The following is a 12,273-nucleotide window of genomic DNA, read 5'->3' as shown; positions in this document are numbered from 1 at the left end:
GGGTCTTCTTGGAACCGAGGTGAGGGATCGAACATGGGTTTGATTCCATGTGGGGGTTTGAGGGTAGGATTTGGGGTTTACATCAACCCTAAACCTAAAACCCCAAATCTGTGATTTGGGGGTTTGGGACCTGTCCTAATGAGGGGTGTTTTCTTTTGTTTTTGTTGGATTTCTGGAAAAAGGGGCGGCTCAAGAGAAGCTATGGCATTATCGATTTTGTTATTGTTATGATGAGGCTGTTACACTTTTGTTCAAAGGGTCGTTAGTCATTCAGTCCTAAGAAGATAGTTCTTGTGATAATGTTGAAGTATTCTTGTGTTAAAAGCCATTTGATACTGTTTAGTTGAATAAAAGAAATCGCTTCATTTACACGTTAGTTTAGACATTAAGATGATTTGGGGATTTTCACTGGGGTGGTCGACCACATGGCCAGCAGGGTGGTTGAGAGGGTGCTGAGACAAAAGCACCAGATCAAACCCCATTGACGCGGGTATGTCAGTAACTTTCAAAAGTGGGTCGGATTCAGGTTCTTGGTTAGGATCCATATTCTGGGAAGGGATTTACGCCAGGGTATAAGATCCATAGTCGTGGGGGTTCAAGTTGATTGTGGTTTCAGCAAGTAATGGGTCTATGTGAACCCATGTTGGAATGCCATTACACAGCTCAACGTGTGTTCGGTTTAAGACTTAAAACTGTGTATATTGGCCTGCGTATTTTGCCTTGTATTCTTGTACTGAAATTTCACTGGACTGATAGTGAGACCGTGACCTGTCAGAATGGAGTTTTCACTTGAGTCAAGCTGGAAATCATATTGTCCTTTCACACTCTTGCTTCCTTTATTCTTTTTACCTGTGCTTGATTATTACTAAACTAATTTGTAACCTGTTTCATGTGAAGAATGATTTGTTTTGCTCTTGCTGTTTTCATTTGGGGTTATCAAGCCTCATAAATCTATTTCAAATTTTGTCTTGCAATGTCATATTGTGATGTGCCAAATAGGAGGACAACATTATTAGGTACACATAGCCGACCTCCACTCTTTTGTACAGTTCCCCATTCATATTCGGTAAACTGGGCACAATTGTTATCATTAGGGAATAAGTTCATTAGTATTTTTCTGTTAGGCAATCTATTGACATTAAATGAATAAAATGAAGCATGACTAACTAGTTATACTTGTTAGTAATCATTAATGGGTCAGTTGAATATCTTGGTGTATGTTAAATTTTGGTTTAGACATGTTGTATGTGTGTTAAATCCACAGGGGCTGGTTTATGTTAAATTTTGGTTTAGGCATGCTGTGTTCTATGAACATGATTGAATTTCATCAGTCTGTGTTCTGAAAGTTTATGTTGAATTGAGTTTTGGTCTGAGAATGTGCAATTTGATGAATTGAAGTAAATTGAGTTGTTCTAAAGTAGCTCAAGTTGGTTCTTGAGTGTGGTTAAGCTCAAAATTTGTAAGATGCAGCGTGGGATCATTGAAACATAACCTAAAAATTTTAGGTTGTGTATAATAGTGCTCATGTTACACTGTTTAGGAGGATGGATACATAAAACTGAAATTATATATGTAATGTATCTTGCTTTGATGTCTCTAGCTGAACATTATATTTTTGTCTAGAGTCCATGTGTTATTTAAAAGCTTGTGTATTGGATTGTATAGAAACACTTGCCGTGGAGGTTTATGCTTTCACTTGACTGTTATGATTATGGTACGCATGAGTGTGAGCATGATTCAATTATTAGTAAGTCTTCTTGAACATGTATGCTTGATTTATATGTGAAATGGTACATGTACACTCATACATTTAAAGAAACCATGGATTGGTTAATACCCGTATGTGATGTAGGTAACACACACATATTGAAAACGCATATGAATGAATTATGACATGCATATGTTTGGGTGTATGATTGCATAAGTGCACATGCTTTTGGCACTATTGGCCTAGTGTTACGAATGAAACACTAATTTGGTTTTATTATGTGGTGCATTGATGGCCTAAATGGACATCACCGGCCTGGAGAGTCGTGGGTTGGGTTTTCTTTTATTTATGTTTTTAAATGCATCACTTAAACCACATAAGATGGTTTGGCACATTACTACACTGTTCTAGTGATTTATACGGGCTGGAGTCCCGAATGGGTCCCCGCAAGGGAGGATGCGGGTTTTTCACTTTACTTTTGCATATGGTGTTGCAAACTTAAAGAATAAACTTTAATCAAAATATAATGAATAAAGAATAGTGTAATATACATTCTGAGATATCTCATCTGGAGTATGAGAATCTTAGATAGCCGGTCTTGGGGAGACTGTGAGGATACAAAAACTCCGTGTGCTGAAAATTTGTCCCCTGAACTCGATATTGAGGTTCTTTCTCCTGACCACGGTTTTAGGGAGAGTCTGTCACTTTACCTAGGAGTGGTGTGTTTGACACAGTTGTTGTTTATGGTACCAAGGAAGTGGCACTTGTGGGCGTGGGGTATTCCTTGTGTCCCCGACATTAGATGTGGAGGTCTAATGTTCCGAAGGTGATTCGGTCGAGGGCTAAGTTGGAACCCAATAATAAAATACAAATTGTGTGTGAAGCTACCCTGGGAACCTACTTGACCTCGGGGATTGTACCCGTTTGGTATATCCGCGGGCAACAGTAAATAAAAAAAAAGAGGAACTTAAGGTTGTGTGCATTTAATAGGGCATGCATATGAAAAGATGGAATTTAAATGAAAGATAACAGAAGAAATCATGCATTGCACATAATCATGCATTTTTCTGTTATGCATTAGATAATGCATGTTTGAATCATTCTTGATATCATGACATCATTTGGTAGTAGCATATGATTTACTTTGTGAAATCATCTGCAAGGTTTGATTATTTAGTTCTTGATATATGACACTGCTTTACTGTTCTTGACTGGTGAGTATATCAATTATTGGTAGTTATGGATATTTGAATATTGCAAATTTTATATCTGCACTCACTCAAATCACTGCATGAAATCTTATCCATGTTCTTTGTCTCATCTGGTTTCTTTAGAAGTAGCTGTGCTCAGAATTTCGGTTCTGACACCCTACTTTGTTGGTTTTTCACAGGATATGGTGAACAGTGAAGTTGGACATGCATCTGGGGATGGATGAGAGTCATACTTGAGCCTGACGGCTTCAACTGAGGACAGAGGGACTCTTTCTTAAATTCTTTTTGCTTCTTTCCAGTTGTCGCTTTATTTTCAGTTGAATAAAACTTTGTCTTTGAAATTTTCTTTACTCATAAATAAAGGAATTGGTTTGGTTTTTATGGATGATGATTGCAACTTCGTTTGTGGTGGTTGGGCTATCCAATGGAAAGTGGAACTGTGAAGACCCCAGATCTCTGGAAAGGTTTCCGCATTGAAAAAAAAAATATTCTGCATTTTTAAAGGGTATGGATTGGGGTCGTTACAACCACTGCCTTAAGATGGAAAGGAGAGAGGAATATGCAGGCAGTTCTAAGTAAACAAGCAATGGGCAAGAAATATAGTCACAACTTGTCTTCTACTCTACTCTCTACCCTGTTATTTTGTCCACTAGGATAGCCTAGAAGTTTGGGCTCACATCACCTCACACACTAATAGATTCTTTTTACTCCGTTGATTTTAATAATAAGCCACCGGTTTTCCTTCCTTGAAGTTGAATTAAATGTCAAACAGATCATAAATTCCTTCCACCAATAGTTTGCAAGAAAAAAACTTGTTCAACACTTATAGGTGCTGCAATTCATGGTCTCACTCACCATGTGCTCTGTCCTGCAGAGTCCAATGCCTTGTGCACCATTATTTCTGGCAGCTACTGCATCTTCAGGGGTGTCTGCATTTGCCATTACCTGTTACATCTTTCCACCACTAGTAAGAGTTGTAGACTAGTATAAGTTTTGAACAGTCATCTAGTAAATATTATCACCAAAATAAGTACAAAAAATATAAATAAAGCATTCCTGAGACCAAAAGTGTTCAGCAAGGATGAAGACATTTTCAATACCACCCAGCAATTAACAAATCATTTTGATAGAAAACAAAAATTGAAATTCCCAAAACTTATCTAAATGAAAAAAAATGCTCCAATTGGAACTGCCATTAGGGACATATATAAGCCGAGGATATTAGTGTCAGCCTACACAACTAAAAGAATTGCCAACATTTGACTTAATAATTTCATTTGGACAATCAGTCATAAATGTGAGAATTTGAAACTATTGCAAATTGTTGCAGCATACCTTCAGCTGTCTCAATTCATCCACCCAGGACATAAAAAATTCTAGATCACCACTAAGAGCTGGGGGAGATAGTTGCTGCTTCCCCAAAATAACTTCACCTGTAGAACCATTAAGTGATAACCAATCACCTTCATGAAGTATTTTCTCCCCAATCACCGCAGTCTGCAAAAGCAAGCAAAAGTAAATTTTGTATGTATTTAACAAGTGAATCATTAGCGTGCAAATATTATTAGTTAATTGAAGAACAAGAAGCAAAATAGGCAAAAGAGCTTTGGAACAATGATAGAATAAATAAGTCAACAAGGACTAATGAATCACATGTCCAAATAACATAGGAAAGTCATCATAAAAAATGAAAAGAGGGTGGAAGGTGATGAAAGAAGGTATCTATCACCGATTCACCAGTTAAATTTGCACAATGCCATTCAATGTTGCAGTTCGAGAGAACCTGATGTTGATCATTATGTAAAGTGAAAGTGGTGATTATATTGAACCCTTGGTAGTCAAAAGTGGGACTAGGTACCCATTCGAGCTAGGCGCAACCTTGCACCTATCCTAGTCGATCGACTAATCCTGACTAGTTAGTGATCAGCGACTAGTCTCTGCAGGAATTATCGGTCTATGTATGCATACATATGTAAGTTTAAATATCCTAAACACTTCTAGAAAACATAGTTGCAGGCATTTTTTACTCAATTGAAACCTGTGTATGTGTTCATCACTGCTTATTTACTAAAAACCATTCTTTAGATCAAATCAATTTAATGAGAACAATTTTCTTTTATTTCATCAATTTCTAGTGCAATATGAGCTGTTGATTTTTATCACTCTAAAAGCATATCTTAACATAAAAAATTCTAATTTAGTACACGATTTCTGCTAAGTAAGCCATAGAAAGTAAATCCATAATTTATATTAACTAAATGCCCAAAAGTTTGCCTTTTGAAGCCATTCATGATGGTTTAGGAGATAAGATTGTTTCGGACCTACTCCTCTCTCTCTCTCTCTCTATATATATATATATATATATATATATATATATATATATATATATATATATATATATAATAGATTCACTGTGATTTCAAAAAACATCAAATTTCTTAAAAAGGAAATTTTTGGGTCTCTAGTCGACCGATTAATCCCGCCTAAGCACTCATTAGACCTTTTAGGGGGCTGGTGCCTAGCATTTTTTACTACATAGATCGAGCCAACCAAACACAAGAAAAGACAATCTCTGTAAAATACAAGACACCGGATACAATAACATAATATTGAATCTGAGGCCTGATTTTATATATATTGCCCCACAGGTTACCAAGCGTAAATGATAAACTTGAAATTGTTGCTGCAATAAGACTGCTTCAATTACATACACATCATAAGGTTGTTCAAACCAGAGTTGCCAGTTGGGAAAGCGGGAGTAGGAAGCGATTTGGGAAGCGGAAATGGGAACCGAGGCACTTTCAAAATTTTAAGAAGCAAGAAGCGCGGGATGACTTAGAAGCGAACCAAAAATCGTCTCGGAAGCGACCTAGGAAGTGAGGGGAAGCGAAAAAAAATAAAAATAAAAATGAAAACACAAAAAAATGAAAAAAGAAGGGGAAGCGAGGAGGAAGTGCACTTCCCAATGTTTTTTGGCGCTTCCCAGCATGTTTTGGAAGTGCCACGTTTCGCGCTTCAGAAACGTACTTTGGGGAAGCGCACTTCCCCTTGCCTTATGGCACTTCTGGTAACCCTGGTCCAAACTGACAATGACCAAGAAGGGTAACTAAAATTCAATAAGCAGAGAATCTTGATAGCTGCCTAAATATAGAAAGAAGGAATGTGATCAAAGATAAGATGGTAAAAAAGCCGAACGAACCGAACAAGGCATGTTCAGGCTCAGCTTGTTTACCAGTGGATTGAGCTTGTGGCTCAGCTCGTGTTCATGTTTAGCCGAAAATGAGGCTAGCCGAAAACAAGCTGGCTCATGTAAAAACATTTCATGTTTATATATATATATATATATATATATATATATATATATATATATATATATATATATATATAAACAAGCTCTCCCAAGCCAAGCTGAGCCGAACACCCTCTGTTTGGGCTCAACTCGTCTAAGCTAAACATGTTAATCATGGCTCGGCTCGCTAGCTATACGAACCGATTGCGAACAAGTTTGTGGCGAGTCGACCAGAGCAGAGTCACAAGCTGCTCGGTTCATTTACCAGCCCTAATCAAAGATACTACTTTTCAAATGAGCCTAGCCTTCATGATCCTGCAATGAGGCCCTAAGAAAGTCGTTGTTTGGAGTAGAAACAAAAATAAATATATACCCTAATTGAAGCTTTTATAACACATATAACAGAAAGAAAGTGGATTAATAATCTCTAATTCTCTATACCATGATAATCCTTGGTAAATAATCCTAATTTTGGCAACTTCAACAACTAAGGGAAATAATACATCAAAATTTGGAGTAAAAGTGTTACTTTATTTTTTTAAAGTTATCATTGTGTTTCCATTTTAGAATGAGGAACCTTTGAAATTTCACCAAAAGGCTACTCAACAAATATGTAACCACGGTACTGAGCCCTCGGGGTATAAAATGGACAGTATCTCAAGTTCTCAACCCCAATATGACCCTAACAAACACCCCCTGGATCCAAATTCAGATGATGAAAGGACCATGATGTCATCATCTACATGTGAGTATGTGTTGTACAACTAGAATTCAATATATCTATCATACTAACATGTTTATTTGTTGAAATATAAAAGATGCACTTCATGTGTTCACTTTTTCAGCTCACAGGAACTCAGTTCAATGCAGCAGCAACACAATCACATGCATGCTCTGTGTCAAGCCAGGTTAGATCAAATTACCAACTTAGAGCAGCATGATCTGATATGGATGGAGAAATTTCCTCATTTATGACATCACAATTTTTGCTTCTGTGTCCCATAAAATAGAACCTGGTAGTATATTAGATGGAGTTCTTGAAATCTTTTGAGAAGGCCATTCAGTGAATAATAATTTTTTCAAGTGCATTGAATACTTTCAGCCATAATGAATAGTTTCTTGTTCTTAAAGTATATACATCATGCTCCCTTCCGTTTTAAGATATGTATATAATATTATACCCAAGTCAACTGTTGATTGATTTGGGGCTGGCTGGCTGTTGGACTGTAGTCCAACGACTAGATTGGTTCCCCTATATCTCCTTTTAATATCTCTCTTTTCCCTCTTATTCTCTATATAAAGGGTGGGTGGGTGCCTTTATATTTGTGAGAAAGTGATGGATAGTTTTGAGTGTTTTCAATGTTGTAGTGAAGCTCTTTTGTAATTTTCTATTTCTTTTGTACTATTTGAATTTCATACTTAATGAAATTATTTATTTTTAAGTCCTGTGTTCTATGGATATTTTCATTGTTAATGAGTGTTTAACTACATTGTACTCTTGGCTCATGGGACGTATTCCAGAGTGCATTGGGATCCGTACTATTTCATGACATGGTATAAGAGCAAGGTATCTTGGACTTGGTATCTTGTTTGTGTTTGTACTTCGAAAGAAAGATCTTGTATTCCAGTATGTATTTTCTTTGGATTCTCTAATTTAAATATTTATGGTATATATTTAAAATTTTTGTGTTTGAAATATAGTAGATATTTATCAATATGTTAAAAATGAATGTGTTTTCAAGGTAATTAAAATTAGAACTTGTACAAAAATATTGACTTTTGATATATGTTTTTGTGTAAGCATGTTTACATGAAATATATGTTTTGATTATGAATATGTATATTTTTTGAAAAATGTCATCATGAAAATTATATTTTACAAGAGTATGTGGTTTTCTTTAAAATATTAAATACTATGCGTATATATTTTTCATGTTGTTTGTAAAATATTAATTTTTTTGTTGTATGTATTTTGTTTTATTGTAATAATCATTGGTACCCTTAAGCATGTGTCAAAGCATGATTATTAGGTATATTATGTGAATTTTATGTTAATAATGTATTCCTTAAGAAATTTAGATTCTTGTATAATGTATATCTTGAGCCATCATATTTTAATTCTTTGGTAATACCATGATTATCTTGTAGGCCCTCGTATAGACATGCTCATGTCCCATATTTTTATGTGGCTTCAATAATTGACTTTAAGATATTGCTCTCATTATGCTAAATTAATTCTTTGAAAAATATCCTCGATTGATTATGCTTGAGAATGATCTTGGATATTTTATATATGACTTGTGTTCATTTCTCTGTCATTCGTATTACAAATGACTCTTGCATTGGATGTTTTGTTCACATATACTTGAATGCATTTTGTATGTCATAATATCAAATTGTTTTCTCCTTATGGATTGTATTTTGCCCCTTAGAAGGTTTATATTTGATGCATTATGAGTGATATTTAGTAATGTAATATTAAAATTTATAGCCATTGTATAGCCTATGTGGCTATAAGGTATTAGATTATCCTATTGCTTTGGGTATTCATAATTAGTGATAATTATGTATGCTTTTGGGTTTATAAATATTTTTTCAAGAATCTCTATATGTGTTATTTCCTTAATGTTACATGTCATTGTTGTTTCATAGTAGACTTATGATTTAAATATAAAAGGCTTTTTTTTAGATCATATATATTGTTCTTGTCTTCTCTTTGAGAGTTATTGGATCCTTTGTATGTGATGTGCCTTATTGCACTTATTCCTTGATTGGTGGATTTATGAATTCATTTTTGAAGAATTGCTTATATTAAGCATGATTCTTGTTTGCTTATTAAAGATTGTAAAAATTGTTATGTGACATATTGTTGGGCATATGATTACACTACATTCATTCAAAGATTTCATCTTCTTTATTGGATTTTTTATTTGAAACTTTGTCTTTTCAAATCAGTTCCTTTTATGACCTCACCTATTTGAAAAATGATTTCTGTGAGTATTTATTAAATTTTTATGGCATTTGTTGTGTCCATCACAAAATTTTATATGATGCATTATTTCTCTTGGCCTTGTTATTTTTTATTCAGAGATGTTGGGGTGAGTTGTGTGCACCTCGTTTTATGTCAGTTTATACTGTCAACTTATGGTTTGACTCTAACTGACAGTTGTTTGATCTCTGAATCTGAGTGTGTTGTATCACTCATTTGTTGTATGATCATTGTTATTAAGGATGATTGTAACTCTGTTTATTTGTGAATGACTATCTATTTTTGAAACCATAGTGTTTCGAAAGATGGTTAAAATTGATAATTTTATTGATAACATTAGTGTGTTTTCATAACAAGCTCTTTTACCTTTTGTGTTTCCTCTTATTATACCTCTTATCTAAGTGTCATTATATGTAGACAATAGATGTTTATTCACATATTCGTGTGTGATTTTAGCCCATTATTGGCATTATATTTTTGATCTAGTCACTGATACACTTGATTTTTTAGTGTCATTATATGTAGATAAGGGATGTTTATTCACACCTTTGTGTGTGATTTTAGCCCTTCGTTGGAATTATGCTCTTGTTCTAATCGTTGATACACTTGCTTTTAAGTGTCATTATATGTAGACAAAAGATATTTATACACACCTTCGTGTGTGTCTTTGACCCTTTAGTGGCATGATGATTATGCTCTTGTACCAGTCGCTGATACACTTGATGTTTGAGATTTTGAGGCCTAGGAGGTGGTTGCTTGTGGTGGTCAAACTAGTATTTGAATTTGCAAAATTCATTCATTATGATGTATGAGATTTTTAAAATCTCTTCGTAATTTTTTTAAACTCATTTGCTCTTTTATGAAAAATGGTTGTTGAAATATTTTCATGCATTTTGCATTGTATATGCTTTAGTTGCATGAGTTATTCCATGATTAATTGTTTTGCATAATTTGCATAAGGTTATGTTTTTTCAAGCATATATTCAATAAACAAATATATATTCTTTTTTACTTTTGTTGCCCTTGACTCTTTGTATTGTCCCATAGCAGCCTTGTGCTTGTATTGTGCCTTCGTGTTTGTGTTGTTCATGCTTAGACTTGTATATGCTTTTGCACTTTGTTTTTGTAATTCCGCATATTTCATTACAGGTTTTTCTAAGCATTTCATTAGTGAAATCTCTTATGTGTATGCCCATAATGGATATTTTGTACATTTGATTGCTCTTGAGATTGATCTCACTTTGTATTACTTTTTGGTAAAACTGGTGCTTGGGCACTCTTATTGTATTTATGTGGATCCTCATTGAGATCCCTTTTTCCCGCTTATTTCCAAGCATGTGTTGTTGAAAGATTGTTTATTGTTATTGGTCCATATGTAACTTCTTAATTAGTTCTAAATTATTGCATGATTCATTCATATATGCATTAGTTGTTAGTTTAAATATTGCTTCTAATTGATCCATGCTTATTTATATCTTCTGTTGTGTAAAAATGATTTATTATTGAGTTATTTCTTTATAGTATTAATAATGATGAAAATATAAGATTGTTATACATTAATATGCCTTTATAATAGATGAATATGTGCATGATTTTCATGAATGATTAAAGTGATAAATGACTATCGTGTTTGAAATTTTTCGAAATTAATTCTTACTTTAGATGATTTGAAAATTGTTAATTTGACATTAAATATCTTTTAAATATTGTATGTTTGTGTGCTTGGCCATCCTCTCTCGATAATATATAGTTATTTCTTGTTAGATTGCACTTGTTTTGCTCTCTTTACAAGTTTTCAAAAAATTGGAGTCATTGATAATTCTAAAGTCAATTCGAGCATATCAAGGAAGCTCTAGAAGCCCCTTCAAGAATTTGCATTATGAAGAACAAGTTGATATCTTATGTACTGGGATTTTTTTGTAATTACAAACTTACGGTGAGTCACTGTAGGTTTGATGGGGGGTGCTAAGATATGTATATAATATTATATATGTATTGTAAAACCCGCGCTAAAAAAAAAATCGCCCGACCCGGGCTCGGTTCTCGTTAGGGTTTTAAAAACCCGACGCAAGGTAAGGGTTTTAAAACAAAACCCTCTCCCCTGTGTGCCGCACCCCGCCCGTGCCACTCTACCCTCTCGACTGGATAAGGGAAACCCTTGAGGGTTTCCCCAAAGATCACCCCCCCGAGCTCTTTAAGAGCATCACAGGAGGGGAGGGTGGACGTGTCTCTCTTCTCTCCTCCCCTCCCTCTCGAGTCGCCGCTCTTCCGCTCTCGTAACCTGCGCGCGATAGCCCGACGACGTCGGCCGCCGCCGATCCTCTCTCAAGTACGCCCTTTCCCCCTTATTCTCTTATCCTTCTTCCTCTGTTGATGCAAGGCCGACAGGAGGTCGCCCCCCCCCCCCCTTCCTTTCTTTGGGCTGGCAGGGGGTCAGTGGTCCCTGCCATGCTCTTTTCCCACCTTTTTCGCCGCTATTTTGTCAGGCAGGGGCCTCGGCCCCTGCCATTCCATGTTTGTCATGCACGAGCCGAGGCCCCTGCCAGTCGTTACTTTCGTTAGGCAGGGGCTGATGCCCCTGCCGTTTGTTGTTTTGGCAGGCAGGGATCGAGGCCCCTGCCATTCGTTGTTATGTCAGGTAGGGGCCGAGGCCCCTGCCATTCATTATTCTCTCAAGAAGGGGCTGAGGCCCCTGCCATTCGTTGTTCTATCAGGTAGGGGCTGAGGCCCCTGCCATTCGTTGTTCTGTCAGGCAAGGGCCGAGGTCGAGGCCCCTGTCGTTCGTTGTTTCGTCAGACAGGGGCAGAGGCCCCTGTTGTTCGCCATTTTGTCAGGCAGAGGTCTTGGGCCCCTATCGTTCAATTCTTTCCTAGTAAGCAGGGGCCTTGACCTCTGCCACTCATCAGATTACGTACAGCAGGAGTCTCAACCCTTGCCGCTCATGCTTTCCACCGACAGGGCAAGCCTTATGTGAACACCCCAAATTTTTCAAAGTTTTGTAAAAATGACCCTTTTGCCCCTAACCCCGTTTTCTGAGAAAATGAAGTCATTTCTTCATATTCTCTGAATTAAAATC

General features: G+C 36.1%; 1 protein-coding gene across 3 annotated transcripts in view; it reads right to left on the bottom strand.

The window, feature by feature from the left end:
• The window catches only part of LOC149815452 (pyruvate, phosphate dikinase 2-like), a 110,491-nt gene that overhangs the window by 18,310 nt on the left and 79,908 nt on the right, over positions 1-12,273 (bottom strand). For all 3 annotated transcript variants that reach the window (XM_089990109.1, XM_089990108.1, XM_089990110.1), the window contains 2 exons: positions 4,255-4,416; positions 3,775-3,864 (listed from right to left, as the gene is read on the bottom strand). In XM_089990109.1, coding sequence (XP_089846235.1) covers positions 3,775-3,864; positions 4,255-4,416 — 252 coding nt within the window. The remainder of the gene's footprint in view (positions 1-3,774; positions 3,865-4,254; positions 4,417-12,273) is intronic.

The sequence above is a fragment of the Nuphar pumila genome, chromosome 15 (assembly GCF_984573655.1).
Source record: "Nuphar pumila chromosome 15, dmNupPumi1.hap1.1, whole genome shotgun sequence".
Classification (NCBI taxonomy): Eukaryota; Viridiplantae; Streptophyta; class Magnoliopsida; order Nymphaeales; family Nymphaeaceae; genus Nuphar; species Nuphar pumila.
This window is presented reverse-complemented; position numbering and strand designations above follow the sequence as displayed.